The sequence below is a fragment of the Mirounga leonina genome, unplaced genomic scaffold, assembly GCF_011800145.1.
Source record: "Mirounga leonina isolate KUSES-001 unplaced genomic scaffold, KU_Mleo_1.0 Mir_168, whole genome shotgun sequence".
NCBI classification, from domain to species: Eukaryota; Metazoa; Chordata; class Mammalia; order Carnivora; family Phocidae; genus Mirounga; species Mirounga leonina.
In genome coordinates, this window is record NW_023270426.1 from 50,731,078 (window position 1) to 50,750,062 (window position 18,985).

General features: G+C 43.1%; 1 protein-coding gene across 1 annotated transcript in view; it reads left to right on the forward strand.

Moving 5' to 3' along the window:
- CMYA5 (cardiomyopathy associated 5) overlaps positions 1-17,251 on the forward strand; it is an 87,167-nt gene extending 69,916 nt beyond the window's left edge. Inside the window, exons 10-13 of the mRNA XM_035014732.1 lie at positions 8,018-8,151; positions 9,354-9,453; positions 11,179-11,352; positions 16,400-17,251. Coding sequence (XP_034870623.1) covers positions 8,018-8,151; positions 9,354-9,453; positions 11,179-11,352; positions 16,400-16,646 — 655 coding nt within the window. The 3' untranslated portion in view covers positions 16,647-17,251. The remainder of the gene's footprint in view (positions 1-8,017; positions 8,152-9,353; positions 9,454-11,178; positions 11,353-16,399) is intronic.
- Positions 17,252-18,985: the final 1,734 nt, after the last annotated feature.

The window sequence follows — 18,985 nt, forward strand, 5'->3', positions numbered from 1 at the left end:
CCTGTGGACAGAGGAGACAGTTATTCCTGCCCCTTGCTTGCTTTTCGGGATGACAGGAGGATCGCTGGCATGAATGGGCCAAAATTCATGAGTATTCAACAGCTAATAACCAATCTTTTTATGGTATTGTTTTCCTGACCCAGGTGATATCCCTCAGCAGGGAGCCTTTGGGAGAGCGAGCTCTGGGATGATTTCCACCCCTCCCCGCCCCAGTAATCTTGACATTCAGCTTTTCCTAAATGAAATCTTTCTTCCAAAATGAATCTGATTTAACTGTGATCATTTAGAATCCTATATACCTCCTGGTTGTGTAGTAAAACTTCAGTCAATGAAAACCCAGGCTATTCCTTCACTTCTAACTTATGTTCTGTCAATTTCCAAAAGTATTCAAGTTGTTCACATTAAAAGACCCAGACATAATAGAACCACTAGAAACACTCCTGTAAGAACAAGAGCCAGATCATGCAGGGGTGAAGAGATCGTATCAGAAAGGCCAGGTTAAGAACAGTAGCTCAATGGAACAGAAAATTTAAATCTGAACTTCCTGGTAGCTAAGGTGAAAACAGGAGAGAGGGGGAGACAGCAAGAGGGAGAAAGAAAGAGATTACATAACTCATCTTTTTATAAAAAGGAAGCATAACATTTCACTAGGAGACAATTATATTTCTTGACATTCAGCTCTAAGATGAATTTTTCATGTAGATCTTTATATAAGGGCTATTGAACAAGATAATAGTGATTGTCTTTAAGAGCAGTTTTACAAAAGACGCAAAAACATTCCTGATGTAATCATTTTTAAACTGGATCTGAAAGCGTAAAGTTAAATCACCATTCCGGGCAGGCAGTTCTATGGGGACCTCAAGTAATTGTCCACATATGTGGGCCTTGGAGTGGTAAAGGAGATCTTGGAGAATCCAGCAGAGTGGATGTTACTAGGCTCCTGGGATTCTCTGCCTGAAATAGATATGGTATCATTCAGGCTCTGGAGGGGAACTACAGAGAAAACAAAAATCCAGGATCATTCTGCTGGAATCCTTTGGCTCACTTGGATTTTGTGAGAGATCTAATTACAGAAAAGCCTAAGTCTCATGGTTGGCAGCATTCAACCTTGTGTTTCTATGCTATTATGAACTAATAGTGATGTTTAGTTAACACCAAATCTCGTAATATCCTCATTTATTAGAAGAAAAATAGTCCTGTTCAAAAATTTTTATTTACCAAGTTTTAAGAACAAAAATCAATATGTAAAGAATCTTCTTCTTCTTAATCCTGATTTAACCAAAATGTTTCATCTTAAAACACAAAGTTCCATGTTTACAGGTAGTTAAGCCTTTTAAAAATGGCTTCCAACAGCAACAGTTAGTTCTTGCGTTTAGTGGGACAGTTGGATAGCCATACATGGATTTTTCTTCTTTTTCCTATTCCTCCCCTGCCCACCTCTCCCCGCCCCCCATCTTATGAGTATGTTTCCTAACTGATCATAAAAATCACCTGGCTGCTTGTAAAATCTTAGACTCACAGGCCCCCTTAAGAGGTTCTGATTCAGAAGGTCTAATTGTGTCCTTGCAGGTTTGGGGAACGTTACTTTACTGGCCCAGCAGTGTACTCTGTTCACAGTTCTCACTGAATGGTGTTGACTGCTTGGCTGAATGTGGGTACGGCCAACAGGAATGCTAGCAAGAACCCACTGTGTTTTCAACAAACAATTCATCTTTAGCCATCTGTTGTGCACTGCAGTGACAGCACCATCCGTAGGCTGCTTCCAGGAGTGATGGCACTGGATTCCTCCATATTGTTTGTACACACACCGCCCCCCCTCCTCTGGGGAGAAAACATGCTTAAATCTAGGTATTAGACACGGCAGTGCAGAGGCAGTCCCTCCTCAGGGTTACCAGCCCCTCAGATGACCTGAAGCCCATGTACACTCCTTGCTTCCGTCCCACACAAATTGTCGAAGTATCGAATTCCTAGAGAAGCTACTTTACAAAATTCAAATTAATGTGTGCTCTGCAAACACGTTCAACCAACTCCTGAGCTTGTAATACAGCTCTAAAAGTTAATTATTTAATTGATTTTGGGTAATATGTACACATGGGTACAAATTCAAAGATACAAAAGGGATACAGTGGAAGTCAAGTCTCCTTTCTATTTATCTGTCACCTACTCAGTTTTTCTCCCTGGAGGCAATTACTATTACCTGATTCATATTTATCCTTCCAGGTAGGCTGTGCATATACAAACATCTATATTTTTTTTCAACAAATGGTAGCATCCTGTAGATATTCTACCACCTTCCTTTTCTTGTTTAAAAATATTTCTTGGTGAGTATCCTAAACCAATGCATTTAGAACTGCCTCAATTTTAAAAACAATTCCATTATATTCTGCTTTAAGAATATAATTTGATTTATTTGACCAATTGAAAGGTACTTAAGCTGTTTCCATTTTCTTGCTATCACAAACAATGCTTCAGAAAAAACCTTGTATATCATTTCACACATGTACCAGGATATATGTAAGATAAAGTCCTAGAAATAGATGGGATAAATGTATGTACATTTTGGATTTTGATAGATATTACCAAACTCATTCCATAGAGGCTGTAGTTGTTACACACAGGATAGCAGCATATAAGAGTGCTTCCTTGCCTACACAGGGTATGATAAAACTTTTGATCTTTGACACTTGATAGGTAGAAGATGGATTCTTATTATAATTTCAGTGTGCATTACTATTATTAGGTTGAACATCATTTCATATGTTTCAGAATCATGTACTTCCTTTCTGTGAACTGCTCATTTCCTGTATCCATTTTTTTCCTGTTGGACTGTAGGTTTTTTTCTTATTGATTTGTAGAAGCTCTTTGTTTTTTAAAGAACATTAGCCCTCATCTACAACATGAGTTGCAAATTGTGTTGAAAATTTTTTGCCATGCATATTTTTTTATTGATGTGTAGTTGACATACAATATTATATTAGGTTCAGGTATATAACATAGTGATTCAACATTTATATACCTTATGAAGTGATCATAATAAATCTAGCTATCATCTGTTAGCATACAAAGTTATTACATACTATTAGTTACATTCCCTATACTGTACATTGTATCCTCATATCTTATTTATCTTATAACTAGAAGTTTGTACCTTTTCATTCCCTTCCCCTATCTCACCCATTCCCCCCGCCCAAACCTGGCAACCATCAGATTGTCCTCTGTATTTATGAGTCTGTTTCTGTTTTCCTTTGCTTGCTCATTTTTTTTAGATTCCATATACAAGTGAAATCATATAGAATTTGTCTTTCTCTGTTTGACTCATTTCACTTAACTTTATACCATCTAGCTCTATCCATGTTGTCACAAATGGCAAGATCTCATTCCTTTTTATGGCTGAGTACTATTCCAGCATGAGGTATATCTGTATCTAGGGCTAGATCTGTATAGAGATATATCTCACATCTTCTATAACCCATTGGTGGACATGAAGGTTGTTTATATATATCTTGGCTATTGTAAATAATGCTGCAGTGAACATAGGGGTTCAGATATCTTTTCAAGTTAGTGTTTTTGTTTTTCTTTGGATAAATACCCAGAAATGAAATTGCTAGATCATATGGTTGCTCTGTTTTTAATTTTTTGAGGAAACTCCATACTGTTTTCCACAGTGGCTGCACCATTTTGCATTCCCACCAAAAGTGTAAGGGGGTTCCCCTTTCTCCACATCCTCACCAACACTTGTTATTTCTTATCTTTTTGATACTAACTATTCTAACAGATGTGAGTGGTAGCTCACTATGGTTTTGATTGGCATCTCTCTGCTGATGAGTGATGCTGCATGTGCCATGGATATTTTCAAATGTTAATTTAGTTGAATTTATCAATCTCTTTTTAAAATAGCTTTAATTTTTGTCTCATATTTAAAAATCCTCTTTCTCATGTTTTTTGTAGTATCCAGTGATTTAATTTTTAAAAATAGATCTTTTATCATCTGAAATTTATTTCAGTAGAAAGTGTGAAATTAGTAATCCAACTTTATTTTTTAAGTATGACTATCCAACTGTCCCACTAAGAAAACCCATCATTTTCCCTTCTGATTTGAAATACTTCCATTATTATACACTCAGGAGCCTGTGTTTGGCTCTATTCCTGACCTTTAGAATGTGTAATCTGTTCTATTGATCCATCTATTTATGCCCCAGTGCCATGCAGTTTTCATTATCATAGCTTTATGATTTAGAATTCTTGGTAGGTTAGGTTGCCCCTGCATGACTTTTTTTTTTTTTTTTAAGATTTTATTTATTTATTTGAGAGAGAGAGAGAGAGCACAAGTGGGGAGGGGAAGAGGGAGAGGGAGAACAAATCTGAAGCAGACTCGGGGCACAGAGCACAGAGCCTGAGGCGGGGCTCCGTCCCACGACCGTGAGACCGTGACCTGAGCTCAAACCAAGAGTTGGATGCTTAACCGACTGAGCCACCCAGGCACCCCTATGACTTTTTTTTTTTTAATTTTATTATGTTATGTTAATCACCATACATTACATCATTAGTTTTTGCCCTATGACTTTTTCATGTCTGTAACTCCAGCTTACGGGAACGCTATTAGTATTTTCCCATTAAGCATTAGGTCCTAATGGTTTTTTACTTCATAAAGACCCTTTTCAATTCCCATGTGAAATGATTCTTGCCCCACTGTGCATGGTTAGTTGTGTCAAACTTTTCAGTTGTGTCTTGCGAAAACTAAAGAATGAAAAGTCTCAAGCTACAAAGGCCTTCATAATATTGGGCAGACGTTGCCTCCTAGTGGCTTCCACTCATTAGCCTTCTGAAACAACAGAAGAGGGGAACGGTCTCATTTATGATTTCGGATTTCTGAGGAGACAGTGGGACTCCTTGAAATAGTTTCTCTCTGCTTTACAGCACTGGAGTTTAACAAATGTCCTTTGTCCTACCAATGGAGAGACAAGCAGGTTGAGAGTCTTTCAAAGGCCTGCTGGGCACAGAGCGCTGGGATTGTACTCGTGGTACGCTTATGCTCCACTGGCAATCAGCGAATTGCTGCTGAGTCAGGGTTTCTAGATGCTTCCTTGCCCTCATGTTCCTGAAAACTGCACATATAGAGCCATCTCTTTCCAATGCACTGTGGCATTTGTAGGGAGAATTCCACACCTATGACCCAAAGTGACTCCGTTTGGGTCACATTTCTTACTGTCTTTTGAATTTTACTCTTGGCTTAAGCCTTCTAACATAGTCAGATCAGTCGTGTTACTGATGAGGCTAACATCCCTTCTTACCTAAGCATCAACAACCTGCTGTGGTTCCATCTGTGGTGTCATCACTTAACTCAATTTGGATATTCTTTGAATCTTAATCCTACTGCAAACTATACTTTGAGTACGGTATGTGGATTCAGGTGCAGTTATGACATTTTTGTTTTTGAAATTAAAAAAATTATAATCTGTGGAAGGGTGCTCCTCTTCAGATTTCAAATTCCAAATTTTTTTTTTAAAGATTTTTTAATTTATTTGACAGAGAGAGAGACAGCAAGAGAGGGAACACAAGCAGGGGGAGTGGGAGAGGGAGAAGCAGGCTCCTGGCTGAGCAAGGAGCCCGATGCGGGGCTCCATCCCAGGACCCCGGGATCATGACCCGAGCCGAAGGCAGATGCCTAATGACTGAGCCACCCAGGTGCCCCCAAATTCCAAAATTTTTAAAGTTTTCATTTGGCTAAAAAGCAGGGAGAGCTAATATGAGGACTTTTATGATATTCAAGTGAGCTCAGACAGTGAAAAGACATGGAAGTAAACCATTGGTCTGTGAGCTTTTTTGCTTTGTTCCTGGTGCTGGAACATAAGATGGCAACCTGTCAACAATAAAACTCTAGGACATCTCATGTTACTTTCGTTCTCATGCCTGGTGCTTTTATTTCAGATTCAGTGAGGGTATTGTGCACATCTGTCAAGTCTGCACGACCTGTTCATACACTGAAAGCAGGATCTGATCGCATATTCTGACTTCAATACCATATAAACCTTTATTCTTTCAATGAGTGATAAGACATAGGATGCAGTTGACCATATATATGGAATTCTTTCCTTGACACCCTTCATAAAACTGAAAAGCAAACACTTACCCCTAAACCAGTATTTTTGGTATTTAACAACCTCATCGTGACAAAATGAAGCCAGCATGTTATATCCCTTCTCTGGAGCTGAAATTTCCTCACCTAGTCTTGCCATTCCCGCTCCCTACCCCCAGACTTCAGGGTAATAGGGCCTGGACATGTGATAAGTAATTGATAGACATTTGTTTAATGGGTGAATGAAATAAATTCGGTTCAGGCGCTAGTATGCTTACGGAAACAATAATTTTACTGCTTGTTATAATGAAAGTACATTCAAACCATCTCTTCAGTCATCAATTCAAATAAGATAAGCAATACATCCACCCCAGAATAATATTCTAGATATCAGTTGGGAATTACATTCTCAATCAAAGGAAATGGTTTTTCATTAACTAACTGAAGCATAATTAGTTGTCACCGAACATGTGGCTCAATGATTCTGGTGCGGCTAAAGATAGTACTTGCGGAGGACCTGGTCCGGTGGTAGGTTCTGAAATAACAACCACTAATGTTGGAGGAGTTTCCAGCCGCCTCTTTCACGCAGGACGCTAAATAGCCCATGCTCAAACAGACACCGTCTGGTCCCCGCCCCTACCCCCTTCTTTCCGAGGAACAGACTGGGTGTCTTTTCACTTTTGGACATGGTGGGGGCGGGCACTGTGACCTTTCTGCTTTTAAAAACCTTTCAATTAGTTTGTTTTCTCAATCAATGATGCTTTTTTCCTTTTTCTTATTCTCCATAGTGTTGTCTAAGGCAGTGTACTGAGACGTGCAATAGCCAACAGAAGCAGAAGTGACCTGAAGAAAATCTTTGATTCTGACACTTTGTAGTACATTTGTTAGTAACAAACGCAAAGAAAAACGAAGACAAATAAGCAAATAAACATTTAAAAAACCCCTATCCTTCTGAGGATGGACAGGAAGGGTGTTGAACTGTTGTTCTCATTGACCGTTATCCCACGCATAGCTCCCGGGAACAGGGCCCAGGCACAAGCACTCATATTAGGAATTCTTTCATTGGTAAGGAGCCTGCCTCCTACCTCTGCCCAAAGCCTCTCCAAATGGAGGCTGAAAAAATGAGCAGTTGAGTAATTTATCTGTATAAATGCTCTAGGCCATGATATCAAGCAGATTAAAGAGAATAGAAAAGAGGCACAAGACTACTTCAGTTCCCCGGCAAGTTCAGAGAGCTCCATCTTCAAATGCAGCAAGTCTCTATGTGTTTAAATGGTTTGGCTGTGACAAGCCGCTGCCAATTAAACACTACTACCAGTACTTTTATTTTAATATACAGGGGAGGTTAAGAAATAGCAACTTTGGAAATTTTCTTTGGCAATTAGAACTCTGTTTTCTTGCTGGGATTAAGCTCGCCTTAAAAGGTACAGTCTTCTCTAGGGATCTTCTGTTTCTTTAACTTTAGTGGCTTTTGTATGATGGCCGTGTCCAAAATCATCACTCACCTTAAGTTTTCTGCTCTTCCTGATCTTCTAATTAGATAATTAGCATCCTTTGTATTATTGATGGTTTAACATCATCTTAATCCAGAAGTGCCCTTGGAGGCAAAAGTTGATAGAGAAAATAATACATTCTTAGAGACTCACTAACCACAAAATTAGTCTGTTTTCTGAATTTAAAAAAAGGTTTGGTTTATTTCACAGAGCATTCTGGAAGGCATATATTTGACAAAGTTGACAAAGGTAGAAGTGATTTGACAAAGTAGTCTTAGTGGACCAGGACCATTTTATAGAATCTGGCTTGCTAACTCAGTGGTTGCCAAGAGGGAAAAATTAGTTATTTGTTGTTAATAAAAGATGTTCATTCATGACAGGATTGAAATATGATGAGTTATTTTAGCATGTGACCTTATATTTAAAGTTATTTCTCTTTTGTATTTAGATCATTCTCTGGAATTAAAGGACTCCAGCTGAAAGTTAACCTCCAACCCAATGACAATTACTTTTTCTATGTGAGAGCCATCAATGCCTTTGGGGCGAGCGAGCAGAGTGAAGCTGCTCTCATTTCCACCAGAGGTACTTTCTCCTTCACACGCACTACTACTTCCAAGCCTTTCCATTCCTTCCCTCTAGAAGGCCACTCTAGAAGGCCACTTCTTAAAGCCTCAACCTCTTGGCAGTGCTAGGTTTTTGGCATGAGGATCCAAGATGGGTCAAAGACCAAGATGTTTCTTTTTCTGGTTTAAGAGGTTCTCAACCTTGGCTACCCATTAGCAATTAGACAGGGTACTTAAAAAATACTGGTGCCCAGCCCCCACTCCTGGAGACCCTGATCTAATTGATCTGGAGATGGTTTTTGACATGTGTTTTTAATCTCCCCAGATGATTCTTGTTTGGCTCACAATAAGCTATAATTAGTGGGTATGTTTTGAGTGTATGTTAGGGACAGTGGGATGGGGATATTCTTTTATTACACTGTAAACTCCATGAACAAGCTTCCAGTATTATTCTTCTGTTTATTTTTGGTGCTTAGCACATGGTTTGTGCCAATTAATGTTTGTTGAATAAATGAATGAATAACTTAAGGAAGCAATAAAGCTGTTCAGTGACATTTTGGAGAAAATTGCCAAATGATGCCAATAAAAAAAGTGCTTGGCTGTTCTCAATTATTGTGAAAAGAAATGAGAAATGGCAAGGTGATCATTTTCTTATCTTATCCTAGACCCAAAGATGGCAGAAGATTGACGGTGGTACATTAAGTGATTTGCTTAACCAGCCAAAACTTGTGCACAGGCCTTGTTTGTGATGTGGTCAGGGCCAGCCTGATGTTGCTGAGAGAAGACATGAGAGCTGCCTGCCCAGAAATATTCCCCCTGGTCCCAATATGGTGCCCGCACCTTCCACTGTTAGAACCACTCCTTTAGCTTGCACCAGATTCGGGTTCAGTAGGTCTGGGACGGGGCTGGAGATTCTGCATTTCTAGGCTAGTTTCCGGGGGTTGTAGGTGCTGCTGGTCCAAGGAGCGTACTTTGCATAGCAGAGGGAGGGAGCTCTTGTACAGGAGGTGACCTGCAGCCCCGGCTCGAGGTAAGCAGCCGCTGACACTCACGAGTGCCTTAGCATGGATGAGATTTGCAGCCTGCGGATCTGAAAACACTTGAGAGGGACAGTTTGATGTCAGGGGAGAGGAAGAGTAAGGTCTGAAATGTGGTGCTTGACCCAGGGACAGCACTTACCATTGTGGTAATGTTATAATCCTGTTTTCTTCACTGCGACAGGAACCCGATTTCTTCTGTTGAGAGACACAGCTCATCCTGCTCTGCAGATTTCCTCAAATGGGACAGTGATCAGCTTCACTGAGAGGAGACGGTTGACAGAGTAAGTAGGGGGAGGCCCCTCGTGCCTCAGCAGTGGAGTTTTCTGACATGTGTCCTTCTGGTGTGGCCTCCCCTGAGCATATCCTTGGTTTAATGGACATGCCTGGGAGTATGGCATCGAATATCAACATGAGCACACCCATTCGGTTCCATTGCGGTTCAGCACGAGGGGAAAAGTGACAGTAGTTCCTAAGTCGGAGCAAAGTGCCCGTATTTGTATTGCAAACACAGGCACAGACGGTTGTATTTAAAACATCAGCTGTTTTCAGGTGCCATTTCTACTTTAATGAAAAAGGAGTCCAGGCTAATTCTTCTTTTATTTTTAATAGCAAACCAGGTTTTGTGTCCAACCACTCGAGAAGAAATAGAGGAGCATGACATTCTGTTGAGTTTCTGGTTCTGGCCACATGTAGGACTTTCAGATTTTCAGACTTTCTTGTCCCTCCCTACCCGGTAGCTCCCACAGAAAAGAGCATTAAAGAGCTGAAAGCTGAGGGCACCGTGGGGAGACAGCTCTGCAATTTGCCAGCTATCTCTCCTGGTCATTTTGAGCATCAGAACAGTCATGTGGGAGAAAGTCGGTGAAAGGCTTTGGAAAGTGTAAAAAAAGTGATTTCAAAAAATCAGAGAAGAAAAGAAATAGACTGGAAGTTGGTAAGAGTTCATAGACAGTAACTGATGATAACTGTAATGTATCTCATAGAATTTTATTTATTAGTAATCTGAAAATTAGCTCATACATATCAGGCAGCCAGGCTGTGCTCAGGGAGCGAGGGGCTGTCAGTATCCACCTCTTTGGAAGGAGGTTATTGGGTAAAGACATGAGAAAGTGAAATACATTCCTTTGCATTAATCATTTTCTCATCTGTTAAAAAGGAGAGGGTGCTGACTGAGTATTAACACTGCTTAAATTAAAAACACTTCCTTGCTGTCTCAGCCTTTTCAAAACAGAGGGGAGCAATACATGCAAACAAAGTCACCCATCCGCAGTCCAGAGTGCTTGTGTTCATTTCCCAGTGCCTGTTCTAAAAATGGCTAAGGCGAGACAAAAGGAGACCTTTCACCAACCTCTCAGGTACCCTGCTACAATCCGAGGAGGCCAGAGTCCCCAAGACTGTTGACCACAGCTTCTACCAAGCACACTCATCACATCTGGTCAGTTCTATGCTCTGCTCTGGCCTCCCCAGCTGTCTTGGCGCTCAAGAGCTGCCCCTCATTCGGTCTCTGTGCCCAGTAAGGTCAGCAAACATGGAAGGGAACTCACTGTTAAAGAAGATGTTGGAGACTCCTCCTCCTCCTCCTCCCCCGCCATCTTCAGGTTTTGGGAAAAAAAATTTTGCAGGTTATGCTCTCTTGGAACCCCGCCTGCCTTCCTCATATTTCCTCACTCTCCTTGAAGGCAGAGATGGTGCCCTTTCTTTTTCTCTCGCAATTATTCTGGTTATTTCCTGGTTCTCAGCTCCCTCCAGAGATGCAGTGCACTAGACATGCATGTTGTATGTGGCAGTGGTAATACGCCAAATGCAGGTTGAGAGTTTGTGGAGTTCTGGGCTGGTCAGGTCAAAGTTGGGGGCACAATGAACAACAAATGTCTTTAGTCAAATTCCAGCGGTTTCCCAGGATAGAGTCCTGCCTCAACTGTGCGCGACCTTGTGCATGTTGGTGTTTATGAGAGCAAAGCTGGTGATTCCTGTGCTAGGCTTAACTGCATCCACTTCGTCCGCAGCATCCCATCAGTGCTGGGCGAGGAGCTGCCTGCGTGCGGCCAGCATTACTGGGAAGCCACGGTCACGGACTGCCCGGCTTACCGACTTGGCGTCTGTTCCCGCCTGGCGGTGCAGGCTGGTGCCCTGGGACAAGGGGAGACTTCGTGGTACATGCACTGTTCTGGGCCGCAGAGGTACGTTGGAGCCCTGCCCTCCCTTCTTGGTCAAAGGGTCACGAGTTGCTGCATAGGCAGAGGTCTCTGAGGCACCTAACAAAATAGAATGCCACTTCCCTGCCCAGGTCTGAGCCAATAAAGAAAGAAAACAAAAGCGTCAACAATAGGAAAACTAAACTATTACTCTGATTACTGAGGAAGCCAGTTTTAGTGAGTGTGGTTCATATCTGAGGGAAAAAAGGTTTCTTTTCTTTCTTTTTAGATTTATTTCTTTATTTGAGAGAGTGAGCATGTACATGCGTGTGCACCCTCAAGCTGTGGCAGAGGGAGAGGGAGAGAGAGAATCCCGAGCAGACTCCAAACTGAGTGTGGAGCCTGATGCGGGGCTCGATCCCATGACCCTGAGATCATGACCTGAGCCCAAACCAGGAGTCGAAAGCTTAATTGACTGAGCCACCCAGCACCTTGGGAAAGGAGGTTTCTTTTTTTTTTTTTTTTTTTTTAGATTTTTTTATTTATTTATTTGAGACAGAGAGAATGAGAGAGAGAGAGCACATGAGAGGGGGGAGGGTCAGAGGCAGAAGCAGGCTCCCTGCCGAGCAGGGAGCCCGATGCGGGACTCGATCCCGGGACTCCAGGATCATGACCTGAGCCGAAGGCAGTTGCTTAATCAACTGAGCCACCCAGGCGCCCAGGAGGTTTCTTATATTGAACGCTATTAATAGACTTGTACCCACCCAGACCCTAGGCCAGGCCAGCTTCGGCACCCTGCAGGGCAGAGTTGGTCCCTGGAGAACAAAGAAGGATAGGTGCTTCAGCGGGAAGCCCATACTCCAGAGATAGGGAAAAGGAAGGAACCTCCAGGCCACGCATGGGCAAGTTTTCCTTCTCAACTCACTTTGGGATGGGGAGGGGACAAGGGTAATACTAAAGAGCTCCCTCCACAGAGGAGTCAACAAGAGTGAGAAAGCCAGTGGGTCCCCAATACCTTCCCCTCATTGGTTTATATCAGGAAATGGTACAATCTAGCCCACAGACCAAATATGACCACTGCCTGTTTTGTAAAATTGTATTAATAGTTTTACTGGAATGCAGTCATCTCGTTTGTTTACATATTTTCTGTGGCCGCTTTTGCATTACCACGGTGGAGTTGACTAGTTGTAACAGAGACCAAATTTGGATGCCCAAAACCTAAAATATTTACTATCTGCCCGTTTACAGAAAAAGGTTGCTAACTGTTTAGTTGGTTAATGTGAAGAAACCATAACCTATGTTAGTCTGAGAGAGCTAAGGCAAGCATGGGATGATCTGAATATGCTCACAGGGTGGGCTGTCTTAGAAACCTGACCTTAGTCCTGGGCCCATCCTTGACTAGCCTCCTACGGGCTATTCACTGGAAGTTCAGTGAACCCTTACAGCATGCCCGAAAGGCCTCATCTATCTTGTCAGGGGACAGTGACACCTGGCTGCTACATTTTTGGGTTGTGAGGATCACATAAAGACAGGTACAGGGAAGAGTCTTGAAATTGTAAAGTATCATAAAATATGAGGCATTATTCAAATGTAATGTTTTAAAAAGGAAGACTTCGATGCTCACAAGTTCCCAGAAAAGGGCCCACAGATTGGGATTTTGCATATCTCTGGCTGCACATTTCTCCCTGCATCCTACTTGACACAGTTTAATTTTCTGACATGGTTCATAAGGACACTATCTCCCAGAGCTATTTAAAGTCACATTTCATCAAGTCAGAGCAATTATGATAATTGATGTTCATTGCTGCACAATGCTTAAGGACCTAGCCCCTACCCAGAGTAGAAAATCTCTCAACCCCAGAATTTATAATGAATAGATTTAGAATTAGAACTAGAACTAGATACAGATTTCATAAAAATTTTCCTAGACCTTTAAAACCCCCAAACCAAAGACTAGCCTCCAGTAACAAATACCTGGACTCTAGAAAACAGAATTATACCTTGTCAACAGGTTCAACAAGCTTGGTCTTTCAGGCCCAGACTAGGCCCCGTGGATTCGGGGAGGAAGAGTGTGCCTATCGGTGGGCTCCCAGCACAGAGACGTCAGGCCTCAAGTGCCTTCACTTCATGTTTCAAATAGAGCACCCCTGGCTTTAGGCACTGGAAGAACCCCTGTGGCAGACCCCCCCTCTGTGTCTCACTTTTCTGGCTTCATGATTTTAAACCAAACTGTATTACTCTCGACTCTATTTGCATAGAATCCAAGCATTAAGATGTCACAATTGGAAAGGAGAAATGGAGAGTCTGAGGAATCGATTGGACTTCTTCCTGTCCACTCCTAGACTTTCTCCCCTTGTTCAGAGCCTTCTCACCTCCTCTACCAGGTCCACCCCAGCCACCATGCCTGTACCCTGCAGGGGGAGGTCTGCACCCAACCCACGCTATCCTGTGTGGCACAACTGGCAGATTTTTCTAGAACATCATTTTCATCACGTCCCTTGCTTTTTTGCTCAAAAATCTACAACCATCAACAGTGATATCAACTTTCAGGTGGGACCACGGTAAAGAGAGGAACCCAGGACTAATGTGACCAGGAAGAGGGATGAGGAGCTCTGGGGGGAGTAGCCACCAGAGCTAAAAGGGGTCTGGACTCAGTCTGGGCCAGTAGTGACATTCACGGGGGTGGGCCCACCTCGGCCTGGGGACTCCAGGACAGCAGTTCCAGGGTCACACAGGTGTCTAGAGTCAGGCTTTTGAATGATCTTTGAAAAGACACCAGCAGTCCCAGGAAGGGGCAGGCAAAAGCTGGGCAGGGAGTCTGGCCCCAGGCAGACAGGCTTGGTTTCAGGCCAGAGTGCAGGTTGGAGAAGGAACTAATGTGCTGGATAGGAAATGGAGGCAGACGTAGGACAGGGCAGATTCCAGGCCCTGCAGACCTGGTGGAGCCGAGGCTTCGAGGAATGTCTCTCCCTCCTCGGCCTCCATGGTGGGGATCGGCTCAGGGACTGATTGGGGCTGGGCCTGTGAGCACCAGGGGCCTTCTAAGCAGGGCTGGGGAAATGGCTCGTTTGGGCATTCTGAACCTTCCAGACCAGTGCTGTGCAATCAGACATTCTGTGAAGATAGAAAAATGGCGTCACAGGGGCACCTGGGTGGCTCTGTCGGTTAAGTGGCTGCCTTCGGCTCAGCTCATGATCCCAGGGTCCTGGGATCAAGCCCCGCATCGGGCTCCCTGCTCAGTGGGAAGTCTGCTTCTCCCTCTGCTGTTGCTGCTCCCCTTGCTTGTGCTCTCTCGCTTGCACTCTCTGTCTCTCAAATAAATAAATAAAATCTTTAAAAAAAAATGGTGTCACAGATGGCTACTGAACACTTGAAATGTGGCTAGTAGGACGGAAGAACTGGACACCGAATTTAATTTAATTTTAATTAATTTGAATGTCAGTGGCCACATGTGGCTAGTCGGCAATTGTGATGGACAGGGCAGGTCTAGATCCTGGCCCCTGACTTACCTATTCAGGTCATGTCCGCCATGTCCTCTCCGAACCCGTCGGGCAGATGGTGACGTTCTCCATGACCTAGGGCCTTGCTCCTTTGGCCACCTCGTCATTTCCCCCACTGCCCCTGCTGGCTGGATCTCTCCCTCCTTCTTTCCCACCTGTCCAGTTCAGACCTGTTCCTTCTGGCTGAGTATGAGCCCCTCTGCTCCCAAAGCCTTCCATACGCACCCCATCTACACTGCTGCTCCCCGAGGCGGCCGCCTTTGTGTTCTGGGCCTTCAGACCCCTCATTAGCATGGCACCGGAAAGGGCCTTTGTCATTGTGCGAGCCTTGCTTACTTTCCCATCCCCGTGAACCTCTGCCCTGTCCCAGCACAGCTGCCAACTTGCCATTCCCTAAACACACCTGCACTCGAGCTTCTGGGCCTTGAAGACATCATAGGCCTTCAAGGTCCTCGGCTCTCTCGGCCACACCAGAGTCACTCACTTGCTCAGAGTCTAAAGGCCCCATCAGCCCATTGCTGCTGAGCTTTCACCCCTCAGACTCACCATCCTCACAGACCTTTCCCTCATCTCCTCTCTCTCATTTCTCCCCTTCCCCGCTTTCAGGGCTCCAGCCTCTGTTTCTCAGACTGCCAGGAAAAAAACACCAAACTTACGTCACTTTTTGCACAGAGCAATTTAGGTTCTTCTGTTCCAGCAATTTCCCCTTCCCAGCCTGGTCTCAAAACATTAATTCCACAACCACACAGGTCCATTAAATGTGTTTATGAACACTTTTCCAGTCTGTGCCCTGAGATGAAGCCTCAGCCCGAGTCCACGTTTAAATGATCAACAATATTTTCCTCTCTGGTCAGGAGGGCCTGGGCTCCCCAAGGGCAAGGACAGTGCTCTGTGGTCCTTCATATCCCCCCATCCCCCCGAGGGCCTAGCAAAGTCCTGGACTCACAGATACGCCCAATGAATACTTGCTGAGTTCAATTTATTTGAATTGAAAAAAGAAATGACAGGCAACCCCCCTGAGTTGCAAGACTGCAGAAAACATTCAGAAGATGAAAAGGAAAGTCGGTTCAGGGTAGGGGGAGCCTCTATGAAGAATAAAGTTGGGCAAAAATAATGAAATTTTTTTCTTGAACTTCATAAAGGCCCTTATGTAAGTTACTAATAAATTTTTAAGCTGTAAAATTAATACATTTTATGGAAGGCAAGCCTGCAGTACTTTTTCAGATACATGGCAGCCTCAGAGGAGTTTTATTCAAAAGAATGACACACCATGAATGCGGTAGTTAAAACATGTGGGCAGCTGGGAAAGAATTAGAATGTTGAGAAAAATCACAAGGGAGGCATATGCTGGTTATTCTGGGACCGCCTCCTAATGTAGAAGGAGCAAAATTATTAAAAATGCTTGTCTGTTGGGATGAGCTATGCATTTTAGCATCTAGGAGGGATCTGGCTAAAGGATTTGGGACATTTATGGCAGCTCATTATTGTAAAGTGAAATTAATCACTGAAAAATCGGTTATCTCCAAGTGATTTTCTTCACCGTGGCCTTTCAAGATTTCCAGTGTTTAATTCCCCATTCTACTTCATTTCAGATACACATTCTTCTACAGTGGCATAGTGAGCGATGTCCATGTGACTGAGCGTCCCGCCAGGGTGGGCATTCTGCTGGACTACAGCAACCAGAGGCTTCTCTTCATTAATGCTGAAAGTGGACAGTTGCTCTTCATCATCAGGCACAGGTTCACTGAGGGCGTTCACCCTGCCTTTGCCCTGGAGAAACCTGGCAAATGTACTTTGCACCTGGGGATTGAGCCCCCAGATTCTGCAAGGCACAAGTGATCATTGGCTTTCAGAGTTTGCCAGAGCAATCATTCACATTTCGGGGTGCTATGTATTATTCAAAACGTCTCGCACACATTCACACTAATGGTCGCTGCACGCACAGCGCTCAGCACGTGAGCACAACCACCAAGGAAACCTTGACTTTCTAGGTAGCGTGTGAGTAAAGAGGATGGAAGAACAGCCTCCGCCCTTTGCCTTCTATATGTGTGAGTGCTTCCCTAAATTGAAAGGATTTATGCCTGACTTGGGAACCAAAGCAGAGAAGTGGTCTTCCACCTGTTGTAGTGGCAAAAGACATCCTCGGATGGACAGGTCTGAGCGAGGGGAAGGCTGTGTTAGTCCTACATCTCTGACAAGAATCATGGGCTTTTTCCCTACAAGAGAGGTCACCTCACTCCACTAAAGGATGATGTTTTCTAATCACTAGAGAAGGTATTTTAACTGTTCTAAGTTGACAACAAACTCTTTTGTAATAAGAAAAATCTTATTAATATGTACTGTAGAACATGAGTCTCTTTTCCCCGAAATTTAAATGTAGACAAGTGCTAGGTATTAGAGATTTCCATTTTGTTAAATAAATGCTTAGAGTCTATAAAACAAAACATGTTATATGAACTTATTATATATAACTTATGAGCCTGGCGTCTCTGGACGGGGGCACACTGCAGAGTAAATGACCATTATACTTGAGTGGCTTGCGCTCCGACTAATTTTCACATAAGATTTTTATATGTATCTTTTAAAAATCCAAACATTTTATCCCATAGTTGCAGTCAACTATAGGAAGCTAGGAATCTCTCTTTGTCAAAGTGAAATGGTTGGTCATTTTTAGATACTATATTGAAATCTCTCGAAATCTTCTTAAAATATGTGTGCAAAGTTGATAAATCTAGAAGGCATTTTGAGATGATTGCTCTTGTTTTCTAGAATATAAATACTTGGATCTTATTTATAGATGTTTTAGCATTACTAATTCATTGATTTCTTTTCATGAATCAAGAAATAATATCCTACTTTGGAGGTCTATTCTAACTTCTATTGATTAACAGCTAGAAGATCCAAACCGGGTCTGTAACTGCCTTGGTAGAGCCCCTTCAAAGCTATCACAACTCTGCTTTAAAATGAGAACAGCTACTGGCAAGGTAGATACTTAGTGAAATAGGGAGAACAATTTACTTTGTTGAGAATGTTATCTTCACTTTTGTCAAGTCTTAAAAGTGTTGCCCTCAGATTCAGAGTCATCAGCAACCCACGGTCATTATTACTTTTTCGGTGAGGATGTCATGTAATTAAAAACAGGAACAGTAGTAGCAACCACATGAATTTTAGAATTTGGGTTTGGGTTCCTCCGAAAGTAGACCTGGAGATAGAGATTTAGTGCTGGTTGTTTACACAGGAAGTGATTCTGGAAAGCACACTGGAGGAAGTGGGGAAAATAAGACAGGAAGGGGGAAGAGCCAATAACGGGCATGTTTTATGAGTGGGTTATTGCCATGTGAGCAACTGGGGTTCACTTGCACAGGGGGCACCCTGGAAACCTTTCAGAACATGCCAGAGGCTGGCATTTAACCACCCTGTCCAACCCCAGGGGGCATTAAATTCCCCACCCCCCTCTTTTCCAGGTTGTGTTCCTTGCAAACACCTCTGGTCCTCAGAAAGTCTTCAGACAAAGGAAATGAGAAAGAAAGGCATCTGACACAGAGTTGTCAGTGGACAGCTGCCTAATGCACCTCCTGGTGCACTCAAGTGACCTGGGGGTGAGTTGGGGGTAAATGGGACAGGGTACCAACAGCATCTGCCATCAAGTTAGAAGCAGCCCTGGTATTAAGGGGAAAGTCACAATAATGGGAAGAACTAAGGTTGAATTAGAACTAAGTTAAAATTAGAACTAAGTTTGAAAGGAGCTGGATTCAGCTCTTTCTAGGTGATAACTTTGGGCAACTCAGATTTTTTAGTTGTGGCTTTCTCTCGGGATAATTGCAAACAACAGATTAAATAAGCCATGTGAAATGTCACAGCACTCTGTAGTTTATAAAACATCCAGACAAGGCACTCCAGAGATCCTCTCAGGCCCAACCCATTTAGTGGTCCTCCTATCTTGGAGTCCATGGCAAGTTCATGGTGGAAGATAGGACTCTGGGGTCAGGAGATCCATGTTTCAGCAGCCTTTATCCATCAACTGATAGATTTCCTCATTGGTTTCTAGGGAACTGTTCCTGTGGAGACAAGCAAAGTGAAGTTAATGCTTTTTCCTTACACCCTCAAGCAATTCTTTCCTCCTGAGTCCATTTTTCCTTCTTCTTGTCCTTCCTCTTCACATAACACAAGCCCTCAGA